Source organism: Hippopotamus amphibius, chromosome 4 (genome assembly GCF_030028045.1).
Source record: "Hippopotamus amphibius kiboko isolate mHipAmp2 chromosome 4, mHipAmp2.hap2, whole genome shotgun sequence".
Taxonomy (NCBI): domain Eukaryota; kingdom Metazoa; phylum Chordata; class Mammalia; order Artiodactyla; family Hippopotamidae; genus Hippopotamus; species Hippopotamus amphibius.
The window spans coordinates 143,957,143-143,970,927 of record NC_080189.1 but is presented as its reverse complement, the minus strand read 5'-3'; the positions used below and the strand labels follow the sequence as shown (position 1 = coordinate 143,970,927).

General features: G+C 39.8%; 1 protein-coding gene across 7 annotated transcripts in view; it reads right to left on the bottom strand.

The window, feature by feature from the left end:
• The window catches only part of TMEM260 (transmembrane protein 260), a 59,288-nt gene that overhangs the window by 28,475 nt on the left and 17,028 nt on the right, over positions 1–13,785 (bottom strand). For all 7 annotated transcript variants that reach the window (XR_009053081.1, XM_057730497.1, XM_057730495.1 and 4 more), the window contains 2 exons: positions 4,328–4,505; positions 2,908–3,021 (listed from right to left, as the gene is read on the bottom strand). Coding sequence is in view for 6 of the 7 variants with exons in the window: in XM_057730497.1 (XP_057586480.1) it covers positions 2,908–3,021; positions 4,328–4,505 (292 nt within the window). In the remaining variant the exon portion in view is untranslated. The remainder of the gene's footprint in view (positions 1–2,907; positions 3,022–4,327; positions 4,506–13,785) is intronic.

Sequence of the window (13,785 nt, the reverse complement as noted above, 5' to 3'; positions counted from 1 at the left end):
AAGAATATGCCTTTGATATTCTTAAAAGTAGCTTTAAAGGAAGTAAATGTTTAGATTTTGGTAGTTTCTGCATATTATAAAGTTCAGTTTACCATCTGCATTCAGCAAGATGCAGTTGCTACAGAATTTTCCTTTTGTACAGGAAATAAACAGACAAACAATCACATGAGAACTATTTCAGAGAGTGCAAGAGAGGGGTTCTGAGTCCTAGCTGCATGGACACTGGAATCACCTGGGGAGCTTTTTAAAAGTACCAATATCTGCGCCTCACCCCAAATCAATTAAATAAGAATCATTTTAGGGTGGTGGGATCACACACATACACACAAACTATTTCTTTCTTTTTTTTTTTTTTACAGTAAACTGCATATATTTAAAGTGTACAATTTGGTATTTTTTTTCTTATTAGTAATGTACATATGGCAATCCCAATCTCCCAATTCATCCAACCCCAACACCCCACCCCCCCCCCCCCCCACTTTCCCCACTTGGTTGTCCATATGTTCTCTACATCTGGGTCTCTATTTCGGCCTTGCAAACCGGCTGATTTGTACCATTTTTCTATATTCCGCATATATGTGTTAATATACGATATTTGTTTTTCTCTTTCTGACTCACTTCACTCTGTATGACAGTCTTTAGGTCCATCCATGTCTCTACCAATGTTCCAATTTCATTCCTTGTTATGGCTGAGTAATATTCCATTGTATGTACGTACCACATCTTCTTTATCCATTCATCTGTTGATGGACATTACTTACTTTCTTAAAGCTTCCCAGATAATTTAAGTGAGCAGTCAGGGTTGCAACCAACTGACTCAGGACTTCCTGCTCTGCCTTAGATCACCTGAGCAGTGAGATCTAACTCCCTGTCACTTCATTGGTAGATCTTATTTTCTAGCCTCTGCTCTCTAACTAATGAAAATAAAAGGTCCTTTGAAGAGTCATACTTCCCCAAATTTCATCATTCATCAGTAGCAGATCTAAATACAGAGTAAACAGGCTCTCAGACCAGGCTCCTAACTCGTCAACTATGAGTCTTGCATGTTTTATACAAGAACATGGCTCTCCCTTCAAAGAACTAACACAAAAGACTTGCTTTTTAAGTTCTTGCCAGAGAATGTACCTCTCTGATATCTAAATGCACCTTCTATGATATCAGAAGCCTGGCTAAGAGTGATGCCATCAAGATGGCAACGGCAATGATTCCCCATGTCAGTCCTTCTCACAAAACACCACCAGCAACTATCCATAGACAAGACACCATTATGAAAATCCCAGAAACTGGGGTTGAGGCTGAAGCACGCTCCTGGACTACAGACACTGAAAAGGACTGCATTCGGTGTCAAGGGGCACTCTGACCGTGTCACCCCTCCCCTAGGCCAGCACAGTGCTGCACCAAGAGTCCCCTAGGACTACAGTTTTCCCAGTGGTAAAAGAGAGCCCCAGGTGGACATCCAGTTCCCCGCAACACTGCAGGATGCTCCCAGGAGGCTCACTCAGTTCTCACCTCGCAGGGACCACAGAGGGATCTTCAGGGCTCAACCACTGGGGATCAGAGAGAGACAGAGAAGGGGAGCAGGGCTTATAGCAACCAGTCTCCAGTCTTGGCAGACCACGTTCCTGCTTGCAGTGGTGCCAGAGCAGAGATCTCAGCCAGCAGCTCTGCCCATCTGCAGAGCCGAGCCAGGGCTGATCCCATTCTAAAATAATTCTGACTTAATTGATGTGGGTCATACATTAACATAATAAAAGCCATACATGACAAGCCTACAGCTAACACCATACTCAGTGGTGACAGACTGAAAGCTTCTCCTCTAAGATCAGGAACAAGACAAGGGTGCCCACTCTCACCACTCATGTTTAACACAGTACTGGAAGTCCTACTTAGAGTAATTAGGCGAGAAAAAGAAATAAAAGGAACCCAAATTAGAAAGAAAGAAGTTGGAATTCCCTGGCGGTCCAGTGGCTAGGGCTCCACGCTTCCAATGCAGGGGGCAGGGATTTGCTCTCTGGTTGGGGAACTAAGATCCCTGCTTGGCAGGGACAAAAAAAAAGGAAAAAATAAAATTGTCTCTGTTTGCAGATGACATGATCTTATATAGAAGATCCTAAAGATTCCATCAAAAAGCTGTTAGAACTAATAAAGAAATTCAGGGAAGTTACAGGATACAAAATTAACACAAAAATCAGTTGTGTTTCTATATAGTAACAATAAGCTGTCTGAAAAAAAATAAAAAAATAAACTATCTCATTTACAATAACATCAAAAACAATAAAGTGCTTAGGAATAAATTTAACCAAGGAGGTGAAATATCTGTATACTGAAAACTATAAGACATTGATTAAAGAAACTGAAGAAGGCGGGGGGTGAAGGGGAAGCTGAGACGAAGCGAGAGAGTAGCACAGACATATATATATACACTACCAACTGTAAAATAGATAGTCAGTGGGAAGTTGTTGTATAACAAAGGGAGTCCAACTCAAGGATGGAAGATGCCTTAGAGGACTGGGGCGGGGAGGGTGGGGGGGACTCGAGGGGGGGGGAGTCAAGGAAGGGAGGGAATATGGGGATATGTGTATAAAAACAGATGATTGAACTTGGTGTACCCCCCAAAAAAAATAAAAAAATAAAAATGAAAAAAAAAAAAAAAAAAAAAAAAGAAACTGAAGAAGACACCAGTAAATGAAAAGATATATCATGTTCCTGGATTAAAATAATTAACATTGTTAAAATGTTCATAATACCTAATGCCATCTATAAATTTAATGATATCCCTATCAAGCTTTATATGAAATCAATCAATCAATCAATAAGTCAATCAAGCCCCATGTTTTCTGATGCCATAAATGTCATAGTGGGCATAAATAAAATATCATGAATTTTCATTTTTACTCAAAAACTTACCTTCTCTTTTAAAAGTCGAAAGAGAATCCATGGTATTATGCACAAAACATAGAGTACTATTGTGTGCTGATTACATAAGCTAAGGCCACAGCAGAAAGCACCAATTTTAGCTATCTGAAAATAAATAAAAGAATCCAAGTTAAAAATTCACCAAAAACAGCACAATAGTAAAAAGCTTTTTTTTATATTAAAACTAAGCATTTATACGATAAGTCAGGTTAAAATCAACCTTTTAGATGCAAAGTCATGCTTTAACACTCACTAATATTTATCACATTTTTTTTTTTTTTTTTTATTATTATTTTATTTTATTTTTTTGGGGGGTACACCAGGTTCAATCAACTGTTTTTATACACATATCCCCATATTCCCTCCCTTCCTTGACGCCCCCCCTCGATTCCCCCCCATCACCATTATTTTTTATTAACATTTTTCATTCTCATCAAATCATCGTAGTGACCTTAAATTACTGTCGTCAAACTAAGTTTCAGAAAGTCCTATATAAGTCCTAACAGTAATAGGACATTGTGTAATTCTCATTCAAGTGAAATCTAGAACTGAAGTTCAGCAATTCTTTTACTTTTCTCTCCTATTAAATTAAATAAGTTGAATATAACACTTTTTATTTAGAAACCTGGTTCCCTATGGGTGGTCTTTTTGCTATTTTTGAACACGCGTTTTTTTCATAATCAGAAAAAAAAGTTTATTTTAAACAAAAAATAAACTCTAATAGCACCACAGGTTTGCTTATGGAAGGCACAGATAGCTTTTATATTCTTTTGTTTCTATATTCTTTAACGACACAGGCTGCCCATATACTACGATGATCTGGCAATCTTCAACGTATAGACAGTAAGCCTTTAGAAGACAGGGTTCCTCCACATTTCAAATTATTTTTATGATAGTGTTGGCCTTAGAAGTCATTGTAATCTCTTTGGAACTACTTCATTTTATATTTGTACTCTCTTTTTGGTTAAAAAAAAGTACAAATTAGATCTTTTTTGCAATTAAAGAATAAATCAATGTACCATAATGGTAAATAATTTAAGGTAGTTAACCTAGAACTTGGCATCTTAAGATCACCCCCACACCCCCACAGCTCACTGCCCCCCCCACACACACATGATGGTGGATTAACCAACAAGCCTATCTTTCCCATAGGACTCAAAGGAGATTTCAGAATACCCTCATTCTCCAAAAAACTTTTGAACTCTGGAAGAAAAAAAAAAAATTTCATGTTTTATAAAGGTTCTCATTGTTCACAGTAAAAGAACTGAGAATATTTTCTCTCTCAACATGCCTAGATTACCTTGACAGTAATCAGAATAGATAAACAGTATCTAAATCAAAGTTAAAAAGAAATAGAGCATGTCTAAAAATTAAAACAAAAAGTGATTTCACTTTGACCAAAATAGGTTACCTTTGATCTTTCTTGTGCAGTTGCTGCCTCCTCAAAGTGTACAGTAAGAGCCATGAGCAGCCCCACAAACAGATTGTTTAAGCTGAAAACCTCTGCTGCGATGGACCACTGCCATGTGAGACGTGAAAATGAAAACACCCCCGCAGCAAGGATTCCTCCAGCACATGAGCCAGAAAGCCTGCAAATACAGATAACATGAAATCTTCTTTCCCAACAAAAAGAACTGACTTTATTTTCCTTTTTATAAACCGCAGCAGCAGAAATTATGACAGTTGCCCAGCACTATCCCAACACATTAGATGGTTAATACATTACTTCATGTAATAATTCCTTTCCACAAATTTTAATTACGAAGTCCACATATTAACCTATTAACAAGCAAATGAACAAACCTGCGTGATATCCTATGGATTGAATGAGGTTTAGTTCTCAGATGTAACCTTTAGGATTCAAGCCAGTTCAGAAAGCCTGAAGAGACAGGAGCTAGAGGGATAACAAACCTGTGTCCGTTTTCTTGCTATATCTAAAGAGGAAGAATGATAATGGCTGGTTAAGACTGAAATGGGTTTAATTGTAAAAATTAATGAAGCAGCAGAATATTGGTTCGGGAACACTTACTCTCACTTCCTGTAAAATGTTTGGATGTAGGTACTTCCTACATTTATCTCCCAACATATGGCAAAGTATGTCTTGGTCACAATATTTGGTGATTTTAAGATCTTGTAAGCTAGATTCTTAGTTTCTGATGATTTCTTCTTTACACAAAGTTGAAGTTAAAAATGGCATTTTTTTAAAAAGAAGGATGGGAATGTGACTTTTAGTAACACAGAAGAATCAAATTTGGAAACAAATTCTTTGCCCCCAAATGCCAACGAGAGCCCCACATTTCAAATCAATTGAGGAATCTGGATCCCAGTTCAGAGATATGATTTGAGACTGGTGATGTGGCATATCAAACCAAAACAACTTCCTATTTCACTATAAAACTATGAAATTTAAAGCTATTACTGAAAATCTATTTCTAGCAAGCATTATTCAGCAAGCACCTAAGTGTCTAATAATTATGATATTATATGGCCACAGGTCATTACTTTTTAGCTGTACTGTTTTGTATAAAAATTATGAAGTAACCTTAATAGAAAAAAAAAAGCTAAAAAATTTCAGTATCACCAAACCTGTTTTTTTGAGCTTCTCTTTACAATTTTTCTCTTTTCTTTCCCTTATAAAAATCATCAGTTTCTTATTTCTTCCAGAGTACCCCATTCTCCCAGCTACCCTGATTCAATACCCTAAAGTTAATTCTTCTTTCCAAATTCCTTTCCAGATTCCTTTCAATTTGTATTCCTAGTGCCTTAGGCTCAATTATTTTAACAGTTTTCTAACTTGTCATATTTCTAAAACATACCCTTTGTGAATACTCTTCATTCCTATAGGATAAATTAGAAATGAGTCAGTCTGGAATCGAGGCTCCCAATAAACTGCACCCCCCTCGCCGCTATTACCAACATGATCTCCCACCAACTAGTCAAGCTCCTCAAAATCCCCTAATAAGACATGACTATTGCTAGCTCCATACCATGGCTCATGCTGTGGCCCTGAACTGAATGGCCTCCCTACTCCTTTATTAAAACTCTACTTTTTTCTCAATTTTTTCTTCAGTTCCCAGGTTTCTGGCCCATCTCTGCATATTGATAGCATTTAATTGTCTGTAACAATTATTTTGACATTGTTTTTGAAATGTAAACTGGAGTTAAACTTTCACTTAGATTGGAATCATCTAGCCCCAAGCACAGAAAAGAAACTTAGCAAATGAGAGAATAAATTAATCTTAAAGTATTAGTAACACTTTAAAGGAACGTCTAAGTTTCAGCTGTCAACGTGACTTTGGACAGTCAGCATAACATACAAGATTCCTTTCTCTACTTAAAACATAAATTAGCATCCTTGGAGAAATGGCTGATTCCGGGGCTGGGATAGCTCAAGTACAAAACGAATCGGAAACATCTTGTGTCAGAAAGTAAAGGAGTGCTAAAATGGAAACATGACAAAAGGACATAGGAGCCAGCTTACAGGGCTCTCATTGGCAAAACTGGGGATAACTTGAGCATCAAAATAATTACAGTAATAGATTGTAACCCACAGAATAAATAAGAATCTATGAACCTACAGTGATATAAAAAATTGAGTGAGAAGGGAAAGTCCACAGAAAGTCAACTAATAACTGTAAAAGCAGTGATGGAATTAGAAATCAGCATTTGGCAACCATCACAACAATAATCACTGGATACCAAACTAGTGGGTAAAAGGTTTGTGGTCATGGAAATATGTACATAGTCTAAAGGTATTGCCTGTAAAAAGATTAATTACGAGGGAGAAATGGTAACTTTACAGTGGCAAACTGGACAGACACAGTCTTAACCACATGATCAAAGTTAACAGCCCAGCAATGGCACAAACAAACATCACATGCTTCCTTATCTACTGCAACAAAAAGAACACAGCATCATTTCTGCAGGATTCCTGCCAAAAATGCATCACCCGAATTTAAGCAAGAGGAAAGACAAACTCATATTGAAGGACACTGTACAAAATAACCGGCCTGTATGTATCAAAAAATGTCAAGGTCTTGACAAAAAGCAAAAAAAAACCATCATGAGGAACTATTCCAGACTAAAGAGACTAAAGGGATATGGCAATAGAATAAAAGACATGATCTAGGGTTTTCTTCTACTATAAGCACACCATGTGAGAAATTTGGAAAAACTGAATCAAGTCTGAAGATTAGGTAACAGTGTTGTATCATTGATAATTTATTTTGAGATGTACACTGTGGATATATAAGAAAATGTTCTTTTTCTTAAGAAACATATCTTAAAGCATTTAAGGGTAAAAGGATACCATGCCTGCAGCTTATTCTTTTTTTAAAAAATTAATTATTAATTAATTTACTTATTTATTTTATTTATTGAGTCTTCATTGCTGCACATGGGCTTTCTCTAGTTGCTGCAAGCGGGGGCTACTCTTCATTGTGGTGCACGGGCTCCTCATTGTAGTGGCTTCTCTTGTTATGGAGCATGGGCCGTAGGAGCATGGGCTTCAATAGTTGCGGCACATGGGCTCGATAGTTGTGGCTCATGGGCTCTTAGAGCACAGGCTCAGTAGTTGTAGTGCACAGGCTTAGTTGCTCCGTGGCATATGGAATCTTCCCAGGGCAGGGCTCGAACCCGTGTCCCCTGCATTGGCGGTGGATTCTTAACCACTGTGCCACCTAGGAAGTCCTGCAGCTTATTCTTAAATGGTTAAAAAACAAAACAAAACAAAACAATACATACATACCCACTGAGTCAAGGATAAAGCAAACGTGGTAAAATATTAACATCTGGGGAACCTGGGTAAAGGGTAGACAAAGAGTGGGCTATTCTTGCCACTCTTCTATAAATCTGAAATTACGTCACAGATAAAAAGTTAGGGCTTCCTAGGTGGCGCAGTGATTGAGAATCCGCCTGCCAATGCAGGGGATACAGGTTCAATCTCTGCTCTAGGAAGATCCCACATGCCACGGAGCAACTAAGCCCGAGCGCCACAGCTATTGAGCCTGCGCTTTAGAGCCCGTGAGCCACAACTACTGAGCCCATGTGCTGCAACTACTGAAGCCCACGCACCTAGAGCCCGTGCTCCCCAAAAGAGAAAGCACGGCAATGAGGAGCCCGCACACCACAACGAAGAGTAGCCCCCATTCACCGCAACTAAAAGAAAGCCCACGCACAGCAACAAAGACCCAACCCAGCCAATAAAATAAATAAATAAAAATAAAAAAAACCACAAAAAAAAACGCACCCCTGTCTTCAGATCAAGGCTTTAAAAAAAAAAAAAAAAAAAGAAAACAACTAAGGGAGAGCCCCTGCTGGAGACAGATTTGGTTTTTGGTTTCTTTAGTTTGTAGCTGGCAGGTGAAATCAACATGGTGAATAAAGTCACCCAGGCAAAGTAGAGTGAGGAGAACAATGTCCTGAGAATGAAATCTTGGGAAACACTGGCTTTAAAGGAGTTAGAAAGAGAAGAGAAAACACAGAAGGAAGAGCCAGAGCCATAGAAGGAAAACCAGAGGAAGTGAGGTCCAGGTGTCAACCCAGTAGAGTGTGCCTGGAAGAGTGACCAGCGCAGCAGAGGGGTCCCCAGAGCCTGTCATATTTGGCAGTTAGATGGTCACTGGGGACCCCAGTGACAACAATTTCAGTAGAGAACTAGGGTGAGAACAGAGAGTGGAGGCTGCAGATGTGCACAGTGTGAGGCCAATCCCAGAGCCTCACCATGGCCCTGAAACGTACCTTCAGGAAAGCATCCTGGACATCAGCTTGCTCTTTAGTCATTTCTCTCTATCAGGTAAAAAGAAGCACGCGCAGATAATGTCATATGCTGTGAGCAATAGAGTGGGACTGCCTACCTACAGTCAGTGGATCCATTGGAGACCTTCTCGAAAGTCTTCAGAAGCTCCTCATCCTCACCATTGCTGACATTATCCTTTGACTTCTCAGCCAGTCACAGACTCAGCGTGCTGTGTACTGACGCAGGGCGTCATATCTCCCCATCAGGCTGTATGGGATGTGGTGGCACTGGGCCACACACCGGTCTTCCTACATTGCACTCACCCTGCAGACTTATTAATGTATGAGGCAATGCTTGTCTTTTGAGACAAATGCTTAATTTTAATGAATATCTTATGATTTTGAGAACAGCTGTATTAAGCTCTTCCATCACAGGCTCCTTTCAACAGCAGAGTCCAGTCTTGCTTTCCAGGCCTGTTCCATCCTTCAGCAATTTGCCATCCCCTTTCCCAGCCCACTCCCTGCTCCCCGCCTGCCTTGAGCCTTCAGTGCATGCATTTCCTGGCGCCTGCACACTTGTCTTCCCTTTAATCCACCCTTTGCTCATCCTTTTGATCGCCTCCATCCGCCCCCTGCTGGCTCTGCTTCCTTCCCCATCCAGTGTCCACCGTGGTTCATACTTTAACACACTCCTTGTTGTCCTTCTGTCCTATCTACCTAGTAAAGCCCCTAACCCTGGCTCCATCCAGCCTGCCCAGGCCCAGCTCAGGCTGCTGCAGACCTTTCCACAGCCCCAGGGACTGAGCCTGCAGCCCCAGGTCCACAGCTCCTGCGGTCTCCAGCCTCAGCTGAACGTTTATTATTATATGTCATTTGCTACCTACAAGTCCTTGTCATGTGGCCCTCAGCTTGCGGAGCTCTCTCACAACAGACGTTTCAAATGATCTCTACTTTTCTTAATCCATTAGTTTGTACATATTACATGGTCAGTAAATGTTGATTGATTTTGAATCTTAGCATGAAGCAGACTTTTAAAGGCAGTGTATTCAAACGTGTGTTTGAAGGGACATATGTATTGGATTTATAAAAGGCTGTTGGAATCAAACATAAACCGTGAAATGACACGGGCACCAGAATGTTTTCGTATATTCTCTGTGTGAATGCACACGTAACTTTCTGCTCTTAGGCATCCTGCCATCTCTTCCTTGTTCCACAAAGCTCTGACAACTTCAGCATTTATTTTCAGAGTTTCCTCACAGTTTTTCTTGAAGACGTAATAGAAATAATAAAGAGGGAAGGAACGTTGTTTTAGTCAGGATTCTGGGTTGCAAGCAATTGACTCTCTGGCTGTGTTCAGCAGAAAAGAAACACTGAGAGGAAGTTGGGAAGAATGCTACAACTCAGTAATAAAAAGACAGCACAATTTGAAAAATGGGCGAAAGATGTGAATAGACATTTCTCCAAGGAAGATGTACAAATGACCAATAAGCACTTGAAAGGTTGCTCAACATTGTTAGCCATTAGGGAAACACAAATAAAAATTTCAGTGAGATACCACTTCACACCCACTAGGAGGGCTAGAATCGAAAAGTCAGATAACAAGTGTTCACTAGCTTGTGGAAAAATAAGAACCCTCATCCACTGCTGGTGGGAATGTAGAATTATGTGGCCACTTTAGGAAACAGTCTAGCAGTTCCTCAGATGATTAAACAGGTTGCCCTAGGATCCAGCAATTACACGCCTAGGTATATACCCTAGAGAAATAAAAACATATGTCTACACAAAAACCTGTACACAGATGTTTACAGAAGCACTATTCTTTGGAGGCAAAAGGTGGAAACAATTCAGAGGTCTATCAGCAGGAGAATGAATAACAAGATGTGGTATATCTACCCAGTGGAATATTAATTCAACCATAAAAAGAAGTGAAATACTCATACGTACTACAAGCTGGATGAACCTTGCACACACTGTGCTAAGTGAAAGAAGCCCGTCACAGAAGTTCACATATTCTCTGATTCCATTTCTGTGAAAGCTCAGAAGAGGGAAATTCACAGACTGAAAGTAGATTAGTGGTTGCTTAAGCCTGGCGGTGAGATTGGGGTTGGGGATGGAGGGAGGTAGTTAAAGGAGATAGAGTTTCTTTTTGATGTGATGAAAATGTTATAAAATTGACTGTAGTGATGGTTGCACATATCTGTAAATATACTAAAAATCCTTAATTGTATACTTTAAATGGGTTAATTGTACAGTATATGAATTATATCTCAGTAAGCTTTTTACAAAAGGAAACATTCAGATCTAGAATTGGGAAAAAAAAAGAGAAAGAGAAGGAAGTTGGAGAACCTGCAGAATTTCTAGCAGGGCTGGATTGCCAGGCTCTGAGCCCGAAACATTGAGTCCTAAGCAGGTATGTGCTAGTGAAACCACCACTGCTGTCATCTCTGGGCCCCAGACACCCCAGCTTACACCACCACCAATGACCTGGATTCTGAGCACTGACCTTCGAAGTGCTGCTATTGTTGTCTATGGAAATGATGCACAAATCCCACCAGCCATGTCTGATTCTGTCTCCATCCCTGCTTCTTGGCCTCACGATTTTCCAATTCAAAGAATGGAGTAGGTGATTCTGACAGGCAGAGCCCAGGTTGTACACCCATGCTCTAGCTGCAGTGGAGACTGGAAAAGTATCTTGTGTTTTCAGTGTGTATAACACGAGGGGCTGTGTCTCATCAGCTCGTATCCCTCAAGCATAGGAAAGGATTTTAGATGTTGAGCAGCAAAACCAAAAACGAAAAGAAAAGGTCCACTACCCTTTCGTCTTCAGTTTATATTAGGATTACAACCAAAATTCCTATAGACTGAGATGATTTCTAGGTAAGCTCATTTGAGATGCTAAAAAGATCAAGATTATAGGTTTGATTTCCATTACTGGTTTTATAATCAGTTACCTTCCCTTCAATAACCTTACTCAGCAGTCTTACAAATTATTCAGGTGAAAGAGTATATGGATTATCCATTGTAAAACCATCCTGACCTTGGTAGGGGTGTGGTGTGGGACAGAAATGAGGTGGGGAAAATTCAAATTATAGACCTTGCTGATGTAGGGTTAGCCTTCGATAAAATGCTAATATACATAACTGTCTGTAATAGTCTAAGGTGACTGGATAAATTTTATCACTAAAGTTGATAATTTTACCTTTACTCTCTTCAGTTTCTAAAACCTTATGAAATACTTGAAAAGGCAGTTAACATAATTCATAATTCCAGTAATTAATGCCAACAATTCAAACACTGGGATGTTTTCCGAGCATAATAATGTGTTAAAAATCACTGTAAATTAGTGAGTCTTGAGTTTTCTTCCTAAGGATTTGTACATATCAGTTCTCTTTAATTGTTTGGTGGTCTTAAACATTAACTAACTGCCCTCTCAAAAAGAAAAAAAAAGGTTAAACTCAATCTTGAGAGGTGTTGTGTACAATTCAGGTTGGTAGTATGTTGTTTCTATAAAATATAGACATATACACAATTCTGATAATTGACAGAACTTTTGTTTCGTTCTAGTCTTCATTCAAGGAGGTGCATGTTTAACCAAGTAAAAGTACAATATATCATTAATCTGGAATGAATCATTTGATGTTAAAACTAAAATAAGCCATCTTTTATCCCATAATGTAATGGTACTAAATAGCTAGACTAACAATTTCAGTCCTGGTTCTGCCACTTAATTACCTACCATAGGACTTGGAAAAATTACTTGAATTCCCTGAGCCTCAGTTTCTTCATTTGAAAAAAAGGAGACAAATCACATCTACACATAGGGTTATTGTGAAAATTAAATGAATTAATATAAAGAAGGCACTTAGAACAATACCTGAGACACAGCTAGCAAGAAATTCAATAAATGTTAGCAAATTATCTTGGAAATTTGCTGATTTGTTTTTTTAACTTTTTATTTTTTTATTTTTTAAAATTTATTTATTTATTTATTTTATTGGCTGTGTTGGATCTTTTTTGCTGTACACGGGCTTTCTTTTAGTTGCGGTGAGTGGGGGCTACTCTTTGTTGTGGAGCATGGGCTCTAGGCGCGTGGGCTTCAGCAGTTGCAGCACATGGGCTCAACAGTTGTGGCTCACAGGCTCTAAAGTGCAGGCTCAATAGTTGTGGCGCACGGGCTTAGCTGCTCTGCGGCATGTGGGATCTTCCCGGGGCAGGGATAGAACCCGTGTCCCTTGCATTGGCAGGCAGATTCTTAACCACTGCACCACCTAGGAAGCCCCTCCCTTAGTTCTGAACTTACCTCATCCCCACCTTACTGTTGTACCTTCACCACAAAGCCACCCCAACTGGACATCCCATTGGACCTCAGCATCAGTACGTGCAAAATTAGTCTCTCATCCTCTTCCCTGAAATAAATCCTGTTCCCATGCTCTCTATCTTAGTGAATTTCATTATCTTTCTTGTATAGTTACCTAAATTAAGAAACCTAGAAGTCATCATCAGAGCTCCTCTCCCTTTCTCCCTGTCAAACATATCACATCCTGCCAATTGTACTTCAATATTTTTAAAACTCAGGCTCGGGGCTTCCTAGGTGGCGCAGTGGTTGAGAATCCGCCTGCCAATGCAGGGGACACGGGTTCGAGCCCTGCTCCAGGAAGATCCCGCATGCCGCAGAGCGACTGGGCCCGTGCACCACAACTGTTGAGCCCATGTGCTGCAACTGCTGAAGCCCACGCGCCCTAGAGCCCGTGCTCCGCAACAAGAGAAGCTACAGCAATGAGGAGCCCATGCACCACAGCTAAGAGTGGCCCCCACTCACCACAACTAAAAAAAAGAAAGACTGCGCATAGCAAAAAAGACCCAACACAGCCAATAAAATAAATAAATAAATAAATTTAAAAAACAAAAACAAACAAAAAACAAAAACCTCAGGCTCTTCTCTCCGTCCACACCACCACTGCCCTAGTGCAGCTCATCTGAATCATCACCTCAGACTCACATCAATACAGCAGCTTTACTAGCTGCCTGTTTCCAGTCCTAGGCCCACCAGAGTGAGGGATCTAAAGCATATCTGATTTTGTACCTTTCTGCCTCCAACCCTTTAAGGATTCCTCTTAGATTATAAAACATATG